General features: G+C 55.2%; 1 protein-coding gene across 1 annotated transcript; it reads left to right on the top strand.

Annotated features, from left to right (window-relative positions):
• Window positions 1–18,675: 18,675 nt before the first annotated feature.
• LOC115331999 lies at window positions 18,676–21,243 on the top strand (the record flags this gene model as incomplete). Its single annotated transcript, XM_040221534.2, has 1 exon — window positions 18,676–21,243. A coding segment is annotated over exon 1 (2,568 nt), but the record flags the coding sequence as incomplete, so codon positions are not given.
• Window positions 21,244–21,595: the final 352 nt, after the last annotated feature.

Genomic DNA, 21,595 nt, shown 5'->3' with positions numbered 1-21,595 from the left:
TGCTTTCAAAAGCCTATGACGAGAGTCCCCTGTGTCAAGTGGCTGGAACATCAATGCGACGGCGGGACATTCTGCTTTTAACTAAAATACAGTAAATGTGAACATGATGATATACCTGAAATCAGGTTAGGAAAGGGAAAACGCAAAAGGACACAGAAAAAGAACAGGCAATGTCTCTTGAGACGTTGCCCGTTTTTTCTTTGCGTTTTCCTTTTCCTACCTCAGTCTCAGGTTTAATAACTGAAAATGAGCGTGTTGGTGAATAGATACGAATACATGAAACGATGAAACGTCAAGGACGGGGAGGGATACAGGGCGTTTTGAGAGAGGTACTCTTTCCGTCCCTGTCCTCGATGTTCCGCAAGCTTTCATGTATTGAACTTACACCAGCTCGCCTGCACTCTGACCAAATTTTTGTTCATAGTAAACGTGCAAACGAGGTTGTGTGACGTAATCATGCCATACGCGGTACTCAATTAAAAAATGACAGCATAAAGCTTTCCGTTCTTCAGGCGTGCGCTTTACACATCCGCGTTTTGCCACGGTAAAAAAAAAAAAAAAAAAAAAACAAACTGACAAAGCATTTAAAGCGAGCTAAACGAATTTAAGCTTAACGGAGACAGAAGCTTGATGAAATTTCTTGGCAACCAACCGTGAACCCCCCTGTTTGCTGGGCCAACTTTGTCGAAGGTTTGTAAACGTGCCGAATTCAAAGATGGATTGTTTCTAACATACCGTTCCTTACTTTTTGACGGTGCAGGCAATCCTTCGCGATATCAAGACGGCCCGGATTTCGCACCGTCCGAGTTTGTTTACACATTCCCGGATACGACAATGTCCCGTGCCCTCGCGCGGTACGCAGGACGCGATAAGCTTGAATAACTTAAGCGATCAGAGAGAGTAAAATCAGCTGTTTGTAGCGGCCGGGCCTTATAAACGGACCTCACAAGCTCCGCACAAGGTGGATGGTTGGGTCGGTATCCAAGCTGGTTATCATTACTTTATATAACACTCTGCGACTCTGCTTTGGAAGCAGACCCCTTTTAGATGCGGAGCATCTCTTGCTCGGGCTATGTCCCGCGGCGTTGTAGTCCGCACTCACACTACGCATGCGCAACTCTCCTCGCTGCGCGTGCGTTCTCTCTCTCTCCAACAGCTGCGCGAAGTGCACGCAGCTACCAGCTGCGTCCCTCTCTCCAACAGCTGCGCGTGCGTTCTCTCTCTCTTCAACAGCTGCGCGAAGTGCACGCAGCTACCAGCTGCGTGCACTTCGCGTGCGTTCGCTTCTACTCACACCGCGCGCGCAGGCGCAACTCTCCTCTTCTAGTTTCTTCTCCTTCAAGTTTGAATATAAGCAGCGGTAGCGCGCTGCGCGCGTTCAAGGGGAGGAAGTGGCCGAGTGGGCTAACGCGTCTCAGCTCGGAGCGTGGAGCGAAAGCTTGCGCTGGGAACCTCCTGGGTTCGAGTCCCCGCCACCCCCGCCCGTTTGGATCTGGATGAGTTTCGTACCGGCACGCGTTCGTGTGATGACTACTGCGTGATGCACGTTAAGAATCCCAGGTCTGCGCGCGTTCAGTTCACCGCTGTTGACTCCACTTCACTCCGTTCTTCCGATGAAGTGTGATGGAACAATGCTCCGCATCACCCCATGGTTCCCCTCGGGAAGATGGTGTAATTTTTTTTTTAGTTGTTTGCGAGACGCGACGCCGAAGTGACGATGAAGTGACTCCGAGTCGATTGTAAGAACCGACGCGACGTCGGCAGTCTATCAATCCCTGAAGGTATGAAAGCAGCGAGGTCCACTGTATGCCAGACATTGACTTTTGTTAATCCTCCAGGTCGTTCTCAGCCATTTCGAAGAAAATATACACGCGAAATGACGACAGAAAGACTCGTTCAGATTGGTGAAGGACGGAACAACGCCACCAGAGAACACACGCAAACACATGAATTGGGAGACAAGCCAGGCCTGGCGCGGACGACGGAGAGACATTTCCCGGAGCCACCAAAAGTGTTTCGAGCAATTCCCGCAAGGGCGCGCCACGATCGTGGCCAAACTCTGAAAAAGGTCAATTGGCATACTTTTCTAGCAACACACGCAGCACACGCACACCTCAAAAAAGCAAAAGCAAATGTAAAAAAAAAAAAAAAAAAAAACGCGGCACGGGTTATTTGCACTGTATCGCCCATTGGCGATGACAAAACGCCAACAGTCCAAATGGACTCAGATGTGCGCATTTCGATGCCGCTCTTACCTCCGCGGATTCCCGTTTTGTCGCGGAGGCATGCGGTTTAGAAAAGCTCCTTTTAGGGAACGCCGTTTTATCGATATCAGTTTATCCAATCGCAGTTTAGAGAAAATGACGGCAGCCGGCGTGCCGTTTCCGATATCCCCCTGGTTCATTAGCCTAGATTGCCGAGCCCTTGGCGGTGAACTATTGGTAGTGCACGCTCAAGCTTGAGGTTATAATAAATTTTCCCCCAGCGACAGTGAGGGGCGACCGCGCCAAGCGCGGTCTGATTGGAAGCCTAGCTTGTTGCCGCCAAGAAACAGCAGTTCTCAAACGGAGGCCTCGATAAAACGTGCACCTCTCGCTAAACCGTGCTTCGATAAACCGTACCCCTTTCGCTAAGATGAGCCTCGATATAACGGCGTTCGATCAGCCGTAGCAAAGACGCTTTGTCGCTGTAAGTACAAAACCTACCGCTTTCGCGTAGCAAAATATTTTATTTCACTTTTTTTTTTTCTGTCAACTGGTTAACTTGATCGGTTCATTGAGTGTGAAGTCTTGCGAGTCTGTAAGCTGCCAAGCCCATTCATTGGCGGGTGCAAATGCCGCCGCCGCGATCGGCAGGTTACGCGAATTTGGTTTCGCCTGCCTCCCCTCCAACTTCGGGTGAACTCGTCCGTCCGGGGGCCGCTCTTTCGACAGAGACGTCTGCGCTCAAGTTCAACCAGTTCAACTTCAAAGCCTCCTGCCTCCTTTTCCTCGGTTGGAGACGCGCGCGTCTGTCTCCTTTTGTTTCCCTTCACTTTCAGTGCCCGCAAAGTCCGTCTGGACGGAGCTGGCGGCACCGGGCAGCATTGGGCCGCGTGCACAAAGTAAAAACAAAAGGAAAGACCTCGCGCGGAGTTTGCACGGGTTCTGGCTCTTTCGTTTGTTTTGGGTTAGTTTTTGTTTGGTGTTAGTTTTCACGGTGGCATTCCGCAGCATTGTTGAATGCTAGATATCAAAACAAGTAAAACACGTACAAATAAGCGCTCCGCCACAATTTTCTTCTCCGGTGAAGACCATCTGCACGTTCCGCAAAAATGACTTTAGGAGCTACTTTTCGGGACCTGCACTTCAAACACGGACTGCATGTTTGAGGCAAAAATAAGTCTATAGCTAGCCGTTTCTCACTCAGCCGATCCTGGGTCTTTATTCAGTTCCTTGTGTGCGCTTGTGGTGTATTGCTTTCAAAAGACGTGCTCTAGCGTTCGACCGTTCGACCTTGGTATACAGAGAAGTGAGATTTAGAAGATTTCACCGAGGTCCGAACGAACATGAAAGGCGCAATCTTCGGGAGCAGCCCAGTGAAATGGCTTTGCCGCGCTTTTTAGATGAGTGCATACAAGTGTGCAGCTTTAGCTTCTCGGGAGCGACGGTGCAGGCTCTCAAGGAGAACATTGACGGGTTGCCTCTCAAAAAGTTCGATTTTGCGGTAGTCTACGAAGGCGGAAACAACCTTCAAAATGGCGACAGGGGGTCAGCCTTGGTCAAAGAAGAAGAGCTTACAACACCCCAGCATGGTTGTAAGCTATGGAGAAGTATGTGCTGATTTTCGGAGAAGTGTAGTTTAGGGACAATCGTTTTAGCGAACACCGTTTTCGCGACAACAGCAGATCGGATCGCCGTTTAGAGAAAATGGCGACCGCCCGCATGCTAACCAACCCTTGGCGATCCACGCTCGAACTTATATTAAACTTTTCCCGAGCGATAGCGAGGGGTGCCCGCACAAAGCGCGGTCTGTTTGGAAGCCTAGCTTGCCGCCGCCTACAAGCAGCATTTCTCAAACGGAGGCCTCGATAAAATGTATCCATTTTCGCTAAACCGTGCTTCGATATACCGCACCCCTTTCGTTGAAACGAACCTGGATAAAACCGCGTTCGATAACCGTAATACACCCGTCTTTTTTTTTTCTTTTTGACACCTTCAATAGTCGTTTGAAGCAAACATCAAAGTTCGTTGTGCAACACGAAAATCATGCAACTATCTCAAGGTCTTGCTATTTTAGTTTTATACTAGATCCCAAAGAAAAACATGACGTATCTACATCTTTTGGCTAAATTTTATATTTTCGTGTTCTTTCTACCGAGAAATGCTATCACATATTTTCCGATGATTCAAAAGGTGTGCGCGTTTTTGCAAAGCACAGCTAGCATCTGGACTTTGCTTTTCGGGACCTGCTCCTATGGCTCAGGCAAAGAGTACATTTTGTGTTCTGTTACAAGCTCATACCGCAACTCCGAAAGAAGGCAGTTGAGCCCGAAGTACGGTTATTCAACAAGGCACTGCCACGTGCAATAGAGTGCACAAAGGAGCGGAACTTGGTCGTCTTGAATGTGGACGTAAGTTTGTATCTTTCTGAGTTGCCCTTTCCCATAAAATCGGTCGTCTCTTGCAAATGCAAGGTCCTTAGACGTTCTAAGCAGCTAATTAGAAGAGGACAACTATCATATGACCTACCATAACACTATTGAGAGGAGTTTACGCGTAATTTTGTTCAGTCTAACAAAATTACTCCTACTTTTTGACGCATTACATTCTAGAGCATAGCGGCATTGATTTTCGCAAATGGTAAAGTACATTTGCATGAGCCAGGAGAAGCAGGAAAAATATTTTGATAATCTTAATGACTTATTTGGGTCCTCAACATACGTATTATTACAGCGCTGAAAATAAAAGCCACGAACACAAGAACTTTCGTTCTGCCTCGGACAGCGCGCACCTCAATAGAAATTTAATGGGACCCGGAATAGGGGTAGCCACCCATCGTTCTCCCTTTCTATTTTTCCTTTATCAGACTTAATACAGATGTTCTTTTAACAACAGCAACAAACAAGTATGTTATGCCGGTCTACCTGCCGGCTACCATGAACGTGTCCTCTCCTCACTCGCTTATCCCCCAATGTACTGCCTTTTATTTTGCCTATTGTAGGGACAAAGGCTGGCGCGTGCGCTAAAACCGAAAGCCGTGACTAATTTGCTTCCACGCGGTTTAAAGTTGCGTTGCAGCGATTTTAAGTTCGAATTTCGGGCACTTTGCACAACCATACTGACACAAGCGTCACGCAAGTATTCTCATGCGCAACGCCATGAGCTACACGTTTAATCGTCGCTGCGTAATTACGTGACCCCACGCAACAAGGTCACGTGATCATATGACCACCATAGGCGCGCTATTCGCAGTTTGGTCACGTGGTGGGCGGGATCCAACTGACCATGTTCACATGACCCCCACGGGACATGGTCACGTGGTCATGTGACCACCAAAGGTGCGTTTTTTCCAGCGTGGTCACGTGGTGCACAGGACCCCACGGACAATGGCCCACCGATCACTTATTAGAGCACGACGAGCACGACTACGCAAGGGTCTGTGGAGGGTTGCCACACGCTTTCCGCCCATAATGAACTTCAAGTATTCATTCAGAACAGTATTCGGTGAAAGTAGCAAAATCGTTGCATGGCCCCTCTAATGAAACAGCATTAACCATGATCATAATAAGCCGTTCAATATCTTGCGGTACTCTGAGTTGAATAGGCCTGCTCTGTCCAAATACATCCACTACATGTCTCTTCGTTTTCAGCACAAATTTCTCGACCCAGGGCCGGCCTTAGAGCAGCAAGCGCCCAGGGCAAACTGCAACCGTGGCGGCCCCCCCCCTTACACACACGTATACTATTCTCGCACCAAACATCATGTTGTAAGCAAACATGCCACAGTGACCCAACGCGAATGGTCGCGATTTTGTCGTTGTCAGTCGAAAACCGCGTCCTAAAAACGAACGACGTTCGCGAGCATTGAGAGCTTTGTCGGCACCGTGTTCAAAGTTCAAGAATCATTTATTTCTTAGATTAACCAAACTTCAGCTGTGGGTCTCCCATAGCAAGCTAACGTCTAATGGACAGAGAAAACAAAAGCACAAGTTAACCATGTCAAATGCCGTAGAAGGCAACCTTCCGAGCCTTCAACAACGCAAATTGGGCTACGTCTTGCGACATATCAAGGCTAGACGCTATCTTGTTTTCAGTGGACGAAATTGCCAATGACGATATCCTGTCACCTGCCATGGTTGATCTTAGGTATGTCTTAATAAGCTTTAATTTTAGAAACTCCTCTCAGCGGTGGCCATTGACATTGGCAAAGGGAGGAGGATCCTCAATGACACCCACGTATGAGGGAATTTGTCACGATGGTTGTCCAGAATGAACTGGAGGACGTCCTGGCGAGCACTGCATCCAGTGGGCAGCAGGTTGCATATTTAGATCAGCTCCTCGCAGAGATCTGTACCGTCGATGTCTGCACTTTCTAGGTGTCTCAGACTCTCAGTGCATGGCCAAGGCATTGGCAAAGTTTAAGAAGTTCCGCTTTGTCGGGAAGTCGGGTGAGGCCGTAAAGGAACCCCCAGAAGCTCACGTGCTGCTCCATCCGCGTGAAGCGTTCTTCAGTCGACATCTCACGGTGTCAATCATCTTCTAGAACTACTCTCGCTTGAATTTTGTCTCGACATCATCAACCTCGTCTTGGCACTCATAACAGAACTGGCGCTTTTTCCGCCGCAGTCGAGGGGCCGGTTTCATCGCACTGTCAATACCATGGAGAATAGAAGGGTAGGAGAGGGCATGACGTCGGCCGCGTAGCCTCCGCAAGCCATGCTCCCTTGACGCCTCGCCTCTTTCTCATTTTCCTCCTTACTCTCCTCACTTACCTTGCCAACGTGACCACATCACGTGACCGTAGCTCGCCTTCGTCTTGCTATGGGGTACTAGAATACACCACAGTCTAGACTTCGATCTGATAAAACCTACCGGACGGAGCGCGCGCATGCCTGCGAGGAGTCCTTCTACAATCAACCATCCATCTCACACGTGACATGTCACGCGCACCAATCGCCAGAGAGATCTGCGGTCACGCTGGGCACAAAATCGTTTAAACTTTTTATGACTAGGCTTCACCAATATTGCAACGTGCCCCCTCCTAGTACTTGTAACCTCCTTGGTCAATACCCATGCTCTCGGGAAGACCGTTCGCAGTTGCCAGTTGCAGTTTCGTACCCGACATCGCGATAATTGTCGATGCAATCGCTGCATGCTTTCATCAGCTGGGTGGTTGCTACGATGTCCTTCGTTTTGCATTGCATGTTCTCGGTTACAACATTAACTTGTAAAAAGAATGTCGTACCACACAACAATGTTAACGAGAAACTGAACTGCAAGAGTTAGAGCTTCATGTCGGACACCAGGCTTGCCTGCTGTGATTCGGCCATTCTTGCGCCACATTATAAATTTATATGTTTTTCGCGGTTTTCGGGATTCTTGTGGCGAGTTTCTGAATTTTGAGTTGGCAACATTGATCGGCATTGCAAGTCCGTAGTCGTCGCTGGTCGCTTACACACAAAAAAAGAAAGAGCTGCGGATCCAAAGTTCTTTACACATATTATTTTCAGTCAGGTTGAAGCCTCTGGGCACAGGGACTCACCGGATGCTGGGGGGCATTGGTTCGTTTAGCTTACTGCTAGAGACTCCACAGCGAGCGTTGCCCAAAGCGCAGCTCGAATGTCGGGAGGAATCGGGTTCATTTTACCCCCGGTCAGACCTCCTGAGCGAAGTCATTCTTCGGCTCAGAATAACTTGGCAAAGGGTGAATGAAGCCTACGTTTTCTGGGAGCCAATCAGAGACTCTGAGCGAAGCACGTGATAACTAAGAGCAAAACTCCGTTCCAATAGTATTTTGTCCCGTGACTCGCTCCGACACACTGATTTGCTCGCCGATGGGTTTGGCGCCACCGTTTAGTAAGTTGCGCTAAGAGTGCGGCATGCTGGCTCCATAGCTTTTTGCCAGTCAGGTTTTGCTCCGCTCGTAATTTGAGAGTTGTGCGGAGGTGATCGCTTGCCTAGTCGTTCATGATTCATTCAATGGCGCTTTGAATCTCACGGAGGAGAGTATAGTAAAACAGTAGTAAAAGTCTATAGTAAAACAACATCCGCAGGTGGCTGCGGGTTGATGGACGTCAATTATAACAAGAACTTAGTCGTTGGTTTTGCGGCCGAAATGCCAAACGGCGATGCGGTCGTTTTTTGTTTTTGATTTTATCCCCTCGAGGTTTGAGCCCTGCATGACCTGGCGGCCCTTTCGGCGCGCCCCTATGAATGGCGCCCTTTGCAACTGCCTAGGTCGCCCACTCCAAATGCCGGCCCTGCCTCGACCGAGAGAAAAAAGACGAAAAAAGGCCTGCTGGCGGCGGACAAGTATCACGCATCGGGTGGCCCCGGTACAGCGACCTTGGCTGGTATCCTGGTGGGCGCCGTGAACGTCGCTTTTATAGGGCTATTGGTGACGAAGCGGCCTGGCGTTGTTTGACGCCCACGGATTCACAGTTGCAAAAGTAATGGGGCTAAAGGCCACACGACTGGAGTTTGCCGAAATTTCCGAAAATGAAAATGCAGGCCTCAGTGAAGTCTGCTGGCTGGTCGAGATTTTTATTTTTAAGTATTGTTCAGGTTCTTTTTATATTTTTCCGGCACACGCAATCACAAATATTCGCGACTCGCTACCTTTTTTCTTTCCTCGCACAACTTCCTTGGCGTCTACTTTTCCTAGAGTAGAAGATCAATCTCTGTAATCTGCGGGGGAAGCTCGGCGAATGGCGAATCCGAATTATTGTTTCGCTCTAAAAACGATGTCTTTATGACGGACAGACAACAGCCGTGTCATGCCTCTGAGTGTCCCCTCGGCGACTATTTTTCAGTCTAGACACATCAATGGCTTCGCCATTCGCCGAGCATCCTCCGTAGCTTACAGAACTGTCTCTCGAATTGCTTTGGGGAAACACAGACACACGGGAACTTTTTTTACCGAGGTATACATTTTGGACCGGTGTCGCCCACTGTTTATTTGTTTTACCTTTATTTTTAAAATATTGAAAAGTGTCGACCAGTGCGTTTCCTGAACAGTTGTGTACTAGCTTTCTGTATATGTACATACGCGTGTCAGTAAAGATATATGTAAATATTTCGTAATTATACTGCGTATTTTATGGTAAGTTGAACAAGAGGGCGGGCAAACCACTTTTCTCCTGTGTCGCCAGCAATATGACGGCAGGAGGTTCGCTTGAAACAAGCAAATAGCAAGGCTTGTACGTATCTCAAATACTCTACTCAAGATACTGTAATTAAAATACTTTTGTCGCTATTTTGGTATCTTGAAGATACATTCGATTGGGAGTAATTAGCACTCTATCTTAATTACATTGCTTAGTATCTTCTACTCAGTATCTCAAATACCTTTTCCGGCGTACGAAGAAGTTTGTCCCCAAAGGGAAAGTACTAAGACTAAATGTTCTTTCTTTCTCCTTTGCACGTGTCTAGGGGGACAAATGAGGTGTACACTAGGAGGTCATCGAACGATATGCGTTTCAGCTAAGTTAATATAATCAAGATGCCCCCCATTTTTTTATTTAGATGTTATAACTTCAGCTCGTCTCGCGCTTATAAAGTATCTTCGAAAGTAATTCAATTATTTTTCAAAGTATTTGCACTTTACTCAAAATAGTCTGGCGCAAAAGTAACTTGAATACTACTCTAAATACTTTCTCACTTGGGTATTTAGTATCTTGTCTTAAATACTTTTGTCGAGTATCTTGAACAACACTGCAAATCGCTGACACCTGCACCATTTGAAGTATAGATAAAATAATCGGTTCAGATCGCCTAGAAGCTGCAAACGAAAACCGCCTTGGTGTCGAAGCGCGAGGCAGTTGATCGGATTTGGTCGGACACAGTGGGTCTAACGAATACTGGCAAGTGGGTTCCTAGCGGGTTCCGGGAGGGTTGATGAGGTGATGATTTCAGCAATCCACCAGCCGGATTTCGGTGCCACACGAATCATGACATGATAGTCAGCTCTATGTACACGAAATCATTAAAACATCCACCAAGCAAAAAGTACAGTACATCTCATTCACATCCTTCAGTCTTATCAACGAGAAGAATTTAGCACTATGATTTCGTCTCGTCCTGCAATGGTCGTCAGCCGACGCCACGGCCCGTTAGGTTCAATCGGGAGCCAGTCACGTAATGCATTACTTCGACGCGCGTATAAGAAAAGCATGCTAATGCACACGTGCCTATAACTGGTCTTTGATTGGACCTGGTGGGCCCTAACCTAGGTTGTAGATAGGGACTCTAACTTTCGGACAAATGCTATAAACTCCGTGAAACACTCGCCGGTAAAACTATCACGAATTCGTATTTATCCTAACAACTCCGAATTCGACGGCTGTGAGTTGTAAAATCTTGAGCGGTCTTGACCTTTTCCAGGGATCCGAGGACAGGTTTTGCAACCGTTTTTCTTTTTTTCTTTTTTTCTTTTCGTACGCGTCAAAAGAAGCGTCTTTCTCTGCACATATTCCTTTGTCATTGTCACGATCGTGAACCGGAGGAGGAAAGAGAAGAAGACGAGAAAGTGACCGATGCGTGGTGTGGGGAAAAAGAAAAAAAAAGAAGAAGAGGTTTGGAACGAGCATCAAGAGGAACGAGACAGCACTGGTCCGGTGAACAGCACGGCGACTTCGGCTACGCTCCGGAGGAAGTCCACCCGTGGCCCGCTCCCGGGAGTCCACCCTTAACCAACGGGGCGACTTCGGCTACGCTCCGGAGGAAGCCCACCCGAGGCCCGCTCCCGGGAGTCCACCGTTAACCAACGGGGCGACTTCGGCTACGCTCCGGAGGAAGTCCACCCGTGGCCCGCTCCCGGGAGTCCACCCTTAACCAACGGGGCGACTTCGGCTACGCTCCGGAGGAAGCCCACCCGAGGCCCGCTCCCGGGAGTCCACCGTTAACCAACGGGGCGACTTCGGCTACGCTCCGGAGGAAGTCCACCCGTGGCCCGCTCCCGGGAGTCCACCCTTAACCAACGGGGCGACTTCGGCTACGCTCCGGAGGAAGCCCACCCGAGGCCCGCTCCCGGGAGTCCACCGTTAACCAACGGGGCGACTTCGGCTACGCTCCGGAGGAAGCCCACCCGAGGCCCGCTCCCGGGAGTCCACCGTTAACCAACGGGGCGACTTCGGCTACGCTCCGGAGGAAGTCCACCCGTGGCCCGCTCCCGGGAGTCCACCCTTAACCGACGGGGCGACTTCGGCTACGCTCCGGAGGAAGCCCACCCGAGGCCCGCTCCCGGGAGTCCACCGTTAACCAACGGGGCGACTTCGGCTACGCTCCGGAAGAAGCCCACCCGAGGCCCGCTCCCGGGAGTCCACCGTTAACCAACGGGGCGACTTCGGCTACGCTCCGGAGGAAGTCCACCCGTGGCCCGCTCCCGGGAGTCCACCCTTAACCAACGGGGCGACTTCGGCTACGCTCCGGAGGAAGTCCACCCGTGGCCCGCTCCCGGGAGTCCACCGTTAACCAACGGGGCGACTTCGGCTACGCTCCGGAGGAAGCCCACCCGAGGCCCGCTCCCGGGAGTCCACCCTTAACCAACGGGGCGACTTCGGCTACGCTCCGGAGGAAGCCCACCCGAGGCCCGCTCCCGGGAGTCCACCGTTAACCAACGGGGCGACTTCGGCTACGCTCCGGAGGAAGTCCACCCGTGGCCCGCTCCCGGGAGTCCACCGTTAACCAACGGGGCGACTTCGGCTACGCTCCGGAGGAAGCCCACCCGAGGCCCGCTCCCGGGAGTCCACCGTTAACCAACGGGGCGACTTCGGCTACCCTCCGGAGGAAGCCCACCCGAGGCCCGCTCCCGGGAGTTCACCGTTAACCAACGGGGCGACTTCGGCTACGCACCGGAGGAAGTCCACCCGTGGCCCGCTCCCGGGAGTCCACCGTTAACCAACGGGGCGACTTCGGCTACGCTCCGGAGGAAGCCCACCCGAGGCCCGCTCCCGGGAGTCCACCCTTAACCAACGGGGCGACTTCGGCTACGCTCCGGAGGAAGCCCACCCGAGGCCCGCTCCCGGGAGTCCACCGTTAACCAACGGGGCGACTTCGGCTACGCTCCGGAGGAAGCCCACCCGTGGCCCGCTCCCGGGAGTCCACCGTTAACCAACGGGGCGACTTCGGCTACGCTCCGGAGGAAGCCCACCCGTGGCCCGCTCCCGGGAGTCCACCGTTAACCAACGGGGCGACTTCGGCTACGCTCCGGAGGAAGCCCACCCGAGGCCCGCTCCCGGGAGTCCACCGTTAACCAACAGGGCGACTTCGGCTACGCTCCGGAGGAAGCCCACCCGTGGCCCGCTCCCGCGAGTCCACCGTTAACCAACGGGGCGACTTCGGCTACGCTCCGGAGGAAGCCCACCCGAGGCCCGCTCCCGGGAGTCCACCGTTAACCAACAGGGCGACTTCGGCTACGCTCCGGAGGAAGCCCACCCGAGGCCCGCTCCCGGGAGTCCACCGTTAACCAACGGGGCGACTTCGGCTACGCTCCGGAGGAAGCCCACCCGAGGCCCGCTCCCGGGAGTCCACCCTTAACCAACGGGGCGACTTCGGCTACGCTCCGGAGGAAGCCCACCCGAGGCCCGCTCCCGGGAGTCCACCGTTAACCAACGGGGCGACTTCGGCTGCGCTCCGGAGGAAGTCCACCCGTGGCCCGCTCCCGGGAGTCCACCCTTAACCAACGGGGCGACTTCGGCTACGCTCCGGAGGAAGCCCACCCGAGGCCCGCTCCCGGGAGTCCACCGTTAACCAACGGGGCGACTTCGGCTACGCTCCGGAGGAAGTCCACCCGTGGCCCGCTCCCGGGAGTCCACCCTTAACCAACGGGGCGACTTCGGCTACGCTCCGGAGGAAGCCCACCCGAGGCCCGCTCCCGGGAGTCCACCGTTAACCAACGGGGCGACTTCGGCTACGCTCCGGAGGAAGTCCACCCGTGGCCCGCTCCCGGGAGTCCACCCTTAACCAACGGGGCGACTTCGGCTACGCTCCGGAGGAAGCCCACCCGAGGCCCGCTCCCGGGAGTCCACCGTTAACCAACGGGGCGACTTCGGCTACGCTCCGGAGGAAGTGCACCCGTGGCCCGCTCCCGGGAGTCCACCCTTAACCAACGGGGCGACTTCGGCTACGCTCAGGAGGAAGCCCACCCGAGGCCCGCTCCCGGGAGTCCACCGTTAACCAACGGGGCGACTTCGGCTACGCTCCGGAGGAAGTCCACCCGTGGCCCGCTCCCGGGAGTCCACCCTTAACCAACGGGGCGACTTCGGCTACGCTCCGGAGGAAGCCCACCCGAGGCCCGGTCCCGGGAGTCCACCATTAACCAACGGGGCGACTTCGGCTACGCTCCGGAGGAAGCCCACCCGAGGCCCGCTCCCGGGATTCCACCCTTAACCAACGGGGCGACTTCGGCTACGCTCCGGAGGAAGCCCACCCGAGGCCCGCTCCCGGGAGTCCACCGTTAACCAACGGGGCGACTTGGGCTACGCTCCGGAGGAAGCCCACCCGAGGCCCGCTCCCGGGAGTCCACCCTTAACCAACGGGGCGACTTCGGCTACGCTCCGGAGGAAGCCCACCCGAGGCCCGCTCCCGGGAGTCCACCGTTAACCAACGGGGCGACTTCGGCTACGCTCCGGAGGAAGTGCACCCGTGGCCCGCTCCCGGGAGTCCACCCTTAACCAACGGGGCGACTTCGGCTACGCTCCGGAGGAAGCCCACCCGAGGCCCGCTCCCGGGAGTCCACCGTTAACCAACGGGGCGACTTCGGCTACGCTCCGGAGGAAGTCCACCCGTGGCCCGCTCCCGGGAGTCCACCCTTAACCAACGGGGCGACTTCGGCTACGCTCCGGAGGAAGCCCACCCGAGGCCCGCTCCCGGGAGTCCACCGTTAACCAACGGGGCGACTTCGGCTACGCTCCGGAGGAAGCCCACCCGAGGCCCGCTCCCGGGAGTCCACCCTTAACCAACGGGGCGACTTCGGCTACGCTCCGGAGGAAGCCCACCCGAGGCCCGCTCCCGGGAGTCCACCGTTAACCAACGGGGCGACTTCGGCTACGCTCCGGAGGAAGTCCACCCGTGGCCCGCTCCCGGGAGTCCACCCTTAACCAACGGGGCGACTTCGGCTACGCTCCGGAGGAAGCCCACCCGAGGCCCGCTCCCGGGAGTCCACCGTTAACCAACGGGGCGACTTCGGCTACGCTCCGGAGGAAGTCCACCCGTGGCCCGCTCCCGGGAGTCCACCCTTAACCAACGGGGCGACTTCGGCTACGCTCCGGAGGAAGCCCACCCGAGGCCCGCTCCCGGGAGTCCACCGTTAACCAACGGGGCGACTTCGGCTACGCTCCGGAGGAAGCCCACCCGAGGCCCGCTCCCGGGAGTCCACCCTTAACCAACGGGGCGACTTCGGCTACGCTCCGGAGGAAGTCCACCCGAGGCCCGCTCCCGGGAGTCCACCCTTAACCAACGGGGCGACTTCGGCTACGCTCCGGAGGAAGCCCACCCGAGGCCCGCTCCCGGGAGTCCACCCTTAACCAACGGGGCGACTTCGGCTACGCTCCGGAGGAAGTCCACCCGAGGCCCGCTCCCGCGAGTCCACCCTTAACCAACGGGGCGACTTCGGCTACGCTCCGGAGGAAGCCCACCCGAGGCCCGCTCCCGGGAGTCCACCCTTAACCAACGGGGCGACTTCGGCTACGCTCCGGAGGAAGCCCACCCGAGGCCCGCTCCCGGGAGTCCACCCTTAACCAACGGGGCGACTTCGGCTACGCTCCGGAGGAAGCCCACCCGAGGCCCGCTCCCGGGAGTCCACCGTTAACCAACGGGGCGACTTCGGCTACGCTCCGGAGGAAGCCCACCCGAGGCCCGCTCCCGGGAGTCCACCCTTAACCAACGGGGCGACTTCGGCTACGCTCCGGAGGAAGTCCACCCGAGGCCCGCTCCCGGGAGTCCACCCTTAACCAACGGGGCGACTTCGGCTACGCTCCGGAGGAAGCCCACCCGAGGCCCGCTCCCGGGAGTCCACCCTTAACCAACGGGCCGACTTCGGCTACGCTCCGGAGGAAGTCCACCCGAGGCCCGCTCCCGGGAGTCCACCCTTAACCAACGGGGCGACTTCGGCTACGCTCCGGAGGAAGCCTACCCGAGGCCCGCTCCCGGGAGTCCACCGTTAACCAACGGGGCGACTTCGGCTACGCTCCGGAGGAAGTCCACCCGAGGCCCGCTCCCGGGAGTCCACCGTTAACCAACGGGGCGACTTCGGCTACGCTCCGGAGGAAGTACACCCGTGGCCCGCTCCCGGGAGTCCACCGTTAACCAACGGGGCGACTTCGGCTACGCTCCGGAGGAAGTCCACCCGAGGCCCGCTCCCGGGAGTCCACCCGAGGCCCGCTCCCGGGAGTCCACCCTTAACCAACGGGGCGACTTCGGCTACGCTCCGGAGGAAGCCCACCCGAGGCCCGCTCCCGGGAGTCCACCGTTAACCAACGGGGCGACTTCGGCTACGCTCCGGAGGAAGTCCACCCGTGGCCCGCTCCCGGGAGTCCACCCTTAACCAACGGGGCGACTTCGGCTACGCTCCGGAGGAAGCCCACCCGAGGCCCGCTCCCGGGAGTCCACCGTTAACCAACGGGGCGACTTCGGCTACGCTCCGGAGGAAGCCCACCCGAGGCCCGCTCCCGGGAGTCCACCGTTAACCAACGGGGCGACTTCGGCTACGCTCCGGAGGAAGTCCACCCGTGGCCCGCTCCCGGGAGTCCACCCTTAACCAACGGAGCGACTTCGGCTACGCTCCGGAGGAAGCCCACCCGAGGCCCGCTCCCGGGAGTCCACCGTTAACCAACGGGGCGACTTCGGCTACGCTCCGGAGGAAGCCCACCCGAGGCCCGCTCCCGGGAGTCCACCCTTAACCAACGGGGCGACTTCGGCTACGCTCCGGAGGAAGCCCACCCGAGGCCCGCTCCCGGGAGTCCACCGTTAACCAACGGGGCGACTTCGGCTACGCTCCGGAGGAAGTCCACCCGTGGCCCGCTCCCGGGAGTCCACCCTTAACCAACGGGGCGACTTCGGCTATGCTCCGGAGGAAGCCCACCCGAGGCCCGCTCCCGGGAGTCCACCGCTAACCAACGGGGCGACTTCGGCTACGCTCCGGAGGAAGTCCACCCGTGGCCCGCTCCCGGGAGTCCACCCTTAACCAACGGGGCGACTTCGGCTACGCTCCGGAGGAAGCCCACCCGAGGCCCGCTCCCGGGAGTCCACCCTTAACCAACGGGGCGACTTCGGCTACGCTCCGGAGGAAGCCCACCCGAGGCCCGCTCCCGGGAGTCCACCCTTAACCAACGGGGCGACTTCGGCTACGCTCCGGAGGAAGTCCACCCGTGGCCCGCTCCCGGGAGTCCACCCTTAACCAACGGGGCGACTTCGGCTACGCTCCGGAGGAAGTCCACCCGTGGCCCGCTCCCGGGAGTCCACCCTTAACCAACGGGGCGACTTCGGCTACGCTCCGGAGGAAGCCCACCCGAGGCCCGCTCCCGGGAGTCCACCGTTAACCAACGGGGCGACTTCGGCTACGCTCCGGAGGAAGTCCACCCGTGGCCCGCTCCCGGGAGTCCACCGTTAACCAACGGGGCGACTTCGGCTACGCTCCGGAGGAAGTCCACCCGTGGCCCGCTCCCGGGAGTCCACCCTTAACCAACGGGGCGACTTCGGCTACGCTCCGGAGGAAGCCCACCCGAGGCCCGCTCCCGGGAGTCCACCGTTAACCAACGGGGCGACTTCGGCTACGCTCCGGAGGAAGTCCACCCGTGGCCCGCTCCCGGGAGTCCACCCTTAACCAACGGGGCGACTTCGGCTACGCTCCGGAGGAAGCCCACCCGAGGCCCGCTCCCGGGAGTCCACCGTTAACCAACGGGGCGACTTCGGCTACGCTCCGGAGGAAGTCCACCCGTGGCCCGCTCCCGGGAGTCCACCCTTAACCAACGGGGCGACTTCGGCTACGCTCCGGAGGAAGCCCACCCGAGGCCCGCTCCCGGGATTCCACCGTTAACCAACGGGGCGACTTCGGCTACGCTCCGGAGGAAGCCCACCCGAGGCCCGCTCCCGGGAGTCCACCCTTAACCAACGGGGCGACTTCGGCTACGCTCCGGAGGAAGCCCACCCGAGGCCCGCTCCCGGGAGTCCACCCTTAACCAACGGGGCGACTTCGGCTACGCTCCGGAGGAAGCCCACCCGAGGCCCGCTCCCGGGAGTCCACCCTTAACCAACGGGGCGGCTTCGGCTACGCTCCGGAGGAAGCCCACCCGAGGCCGCTCCCGGGAATCTACCGAGATCAACCAACGAGGCGTCCGCCGTCAGAGCGGCAAGATGATGTTCTTCCCCAAGGAAAAAGACCTGAGAGCGCAGCCGGGACACTTCAAGGCTGTGAGTGCTAGGGGTGGAGACTTGGGTCTAGGGGACTAAGACAATACTGTACCGTACGGTTTCTGATGCCTTTCGCTTTTGTTTATTTATGTAAATACATGTACATACGGTGAAATTTCGTAACCTGTTCGTCCGGGTCCTCTGATTTCGGTGTCCGTCTCGGTTGAACGTGACAAATTGGCGAGCCTGCCAGGATCCCTTTTTTCCCATCAAATTTTTGCTTGAATCACGTCGACCGGGACACCTAGGGATCTGTGAAACCGGACGCAACAGTATGGAAAACGACAGATTGATCGCGGCCGGGGAAAAGTTAGGTTATGTAGGGGAAGAATTGAAGAAATGGGTTGAGGATGAAAAGGCTAGTGCTCGAGAAGAAAGGGCAAGGGCAAGACAGGAACGGGAGTTGGAGGGAGCACTGTTGGAAAAAGAACGAGAGGTTCTACAACTTAGACTAGCGCTACAGGAAGGAGCGGCGTCGGGTCGCGAAAGGATCCGAGGCGATGGGGAAGGTGCGCCGCCAGGACACGGACACCAATTTAGTCCTCACAAGTTGATTCCCCAATTCAATGAAGACCGAGATGATTTAGATGCGTATCTACAGCGTTTCGAACGCACCGCGACGGGTCTCGACTGGCCCCAGCAAAAGTGGGCCACGACGTTGAGTCTTTGCTTGTCCGGGGAAGCACTGACGGTAGTTGGCCGCCTGTCCCCAGCAGACGCGCTAGATTACGCGAAAGTCAAGCTTGCACTCATGCAAAGATTCAGGTACACTAAAGAAGGCTACAGGGAAAGGTTTCGCGAAGCTAAACCGGAAAACGGAGAAACGAGGAGGCAGTTCGCCGCCCGGCTTGCAGGGTATTTCGACAGGTGGATCGAGGTCGCTGGAGTGGAGCGGACATTCGAGGCCCTCCGAGACAGCGTATTAGTGGAGCAGTTCTTACTCAGTTGCTCTAGCCGGTTGTCGGTATTTCTACGTGAACGAGACTGCAAAACCTTAGATGAGGTAGCATCCAAAGCAGATCTATATCTAGAAGCCCAGTTGCAAACAGGGGCGAGCAGGCCGAAGATGGAGGACTGCACCAAGAAGTCGAGTGCTGGAGAGACAGACAAAGCGACGAGCGGTGCAAACAGAAAAACCATCCGATGCTTCCTCTGTAATAAGGTCGGCCACAAGGCAGAAAATTGCAAGAACCGCCCGCCTACGTTCAAAAAGCTGACGTGCTGGAATTGTGAAAGACCCGGGCATCGAGCCGAGAATTGTGGGACGAGACAAAACGATCGACCTCAAGCGTCCTGCGTATTAGCTGAGCAAAGCGACGGCAGTGCGGCCGAGTTTGATGAAGCCTATGTCACGCTTCAGAACGGCGCCAAGATCCCAGTGATCAACGCGGCCGTAGGACGAGCTCCAAAGTTTCTAGTGGAAAACATGCCGGTAGTGGAGGGACGGCTAGGTGACCGCAAAATAACGGTTTTGAGGGACACCGGTTGTAATACGGTCGTTGTACGAAAGGAGATGGTTCAACCTGAGGAATTTACCGGGCAGTCCAGTCCAGTCTATCTGTTGAATAGGACCGTGAGGTATGTGCCGGAAGCGGAGATCAGGGTGAGGACACCATACTTCACCGGAAGGGTAAGGGCGAAGTGTGTTAGTAACCCGCTGTACGATCTTGTGCTCGGTAACGTGCCGATGGTGCGAGGCGTTAATGATCCGGACCCGAAGTGGAACGAAATGGAGGAGGCAAGTCCAGCTGGAAAATTGGACAGGCAGACGGCCATAAAACAAAACCAGGAGACAAGCCAAGAAAAAAGTGCAGAACGAGCTCCCAAGGGCTCTTCCGAATCATTGCCGGAGAACACCCCAAGCTCGGGACAACGCGAGGACGAGCCCATGCTCATCGCGAACGCGACAGAGACAGGAAAGGACAAAGATCAATCCAAAGAGCCGCGAGCCGAACTGAGGGTGCCGCAGGTTTCGCCACTAGAAGCGACAGCCGAAGAGATGCTCAAGGAGCAAGAAAACGACAAGAGCCTCGAGAAATGTTTCCACAACATCGGTAAACCCTTTCCTAAGCATGGAGGAAGAACTAAGCGAAAGTTCTTTATAAGGAACAAGTTGTTGTATAGGAGTGTCATCTACAGCTCCGGAAGAAAAACGGATCAGCTGGTGCTTCCCGAGAAGTTCCGACGAACCGTGGTAGCCCTGGCCCACGATAGCATAATGTCGGGTCACCAGGGGATAAACAACACGATAGGGCTGGTCGCAGAAGAATTTTTCTGGCCCGGAATGCAGAGTGAGATACGAAGATACGTGCGATCTTGCGACGTTTGCCAGCGCACCGTGCCTAAAGGAAGAGTGGGTAAGGCACCCTTGGGGACCATGCCAACCATAGCGACGCCCTTCCAAAGGATTGCCATAGACATCATTGGCCCCATTACGCCGAAGTCGGATTCGGGAAAGAGATACATCCTGACCATGGTGGACGTAGCCACTCGCTACCCGGACGCGGTAGCTTTGCAAAGCACTGGTACCCCAGAGGTGGCGGAGGCGTTGATGGACATGTTCGCCCGATATGGCGTACCGGAAGAGATCCTCAGTGATCGAGGATCAAATTTTACATCGGACCTTATGAAGGAGGTGGGCCGACTGTTGTCAATGAGACACCTCCTAACGACCCCCTACCATCCTATGTGCAACGGCCTGGTGGAGAGGTTCAATGGCACATTAAAACAAATGCTCAGACGAATGTGCCAGGAGAGACCTAAAGACTGGGACCGGTACTTGCCCGCTCTACTTTTTGCGTACCGAGAAGTACCACAGTCCAGCTTAAAATTCTCTCCATTCGAACTCTTGTATGGGAGAAGAGTACGAGGACCGTTAGCCATCCTAAGAGAAGTCTGGTCCAACGAAGCAATGAAGAAAGAAACAAAGACTTCGTATGGGTACGTTTTAGAGTTGAGGGAGAAGCTCGAAGAAACATGTGAGCTGGCCCATCGATGTCTGGAGGTAGCGAAAGAAAAATATAAGGGAATTTACGACCATAAGCGGGTCAAACGTGAAATGAAGGCTGGAGATAGGGCGCTAATACTTCTTCCAAGTGATAACAACAAGATGCTTATGCAATGGAAGGGCCCGTTTGAGGTTACGGCCCGAAAAAACGAAGTAGATTATGAGCTTGAGATTGGAGGAAGAAGCAAAATATTCCACGTGAACATGCTTAAGAAGTACGAGGAGAGGGAAGAGAGCGAACAAGTCGGCTTACGCTGTGGGTTGGCCGTAAAAGTCGACGAGGATAGTGACATCATCACCGAAGCAGGTGAGGACGAAGTTCCAATGCTCTCCCTGACAAAACAGCAAGACAAACGAGACGTGGTAGTCCATACCGATTTAGACAGAGAGAAAAGACAACAAGTGTTTGACTTGATCAGTGAATACGAAGAGATCTTTTCAGATCTACCGGGAAGGACGAACTTGATGACGTGCGACCTCAAGTTGACCACCCAAACGCCGGTACACGTCAAACAGTATCCACTACCATTGAAAGTACATGAGCTAGTGGAGGAAGAGATCACCGCGATGCTGAAGATGGGGGTTATCGAAAGATCGACGTCACCGTATAATGCTCCTATGGTAATGGTGAGAAAGCCAGACGGATCGGACCGGTTCTGCATAGATTTCAGGCGTCTAAACCAGGTGTTAGTGTCCGATGATGAACCCATACGAAGGCTAGACGTAACGTTTGCGAATGTGGGATGCAAAAAATTCTTCTCAAAACTTGATTTGACCAGAGGCTATTGGCAAATACCCATGGAGGAAGGGTCAAAAGCCAAGACCGCGTTTTCGTCATCAAGCGGATTGTATCAATTTAAGTTCATGCCGTTCGGGCTGAAAACGGCAGCAGCCATTTTCACTAAGTTGATGCGAAAGCTGCTGGAGGGTATCCCCGACGCACATCATTACATCGACGATGTACTGGTAGCAACAGACT

Source organism: Ixodes scapularis, unplaced genomic scaffold, assembly GCF_016920785.2.
Source record: "Ixodes scapularis isolate PalLabHiFi unplaced genomic scaffold, ASM1692078v2 ptg000065l_1__unscaffolded, whole genome shotgun sequence".
In the NCBI taxonomy this organism is placed as follows: domain Eukaryota; kingdom Metazoa; phylum Arthropoda; class Arachnida; order Ixodida; family Ixodidae; genus Ixodes; species Ixodes scapularis.
This window is presented reverse-complemented; position numbering and strand designations above follow the sequence as displayed.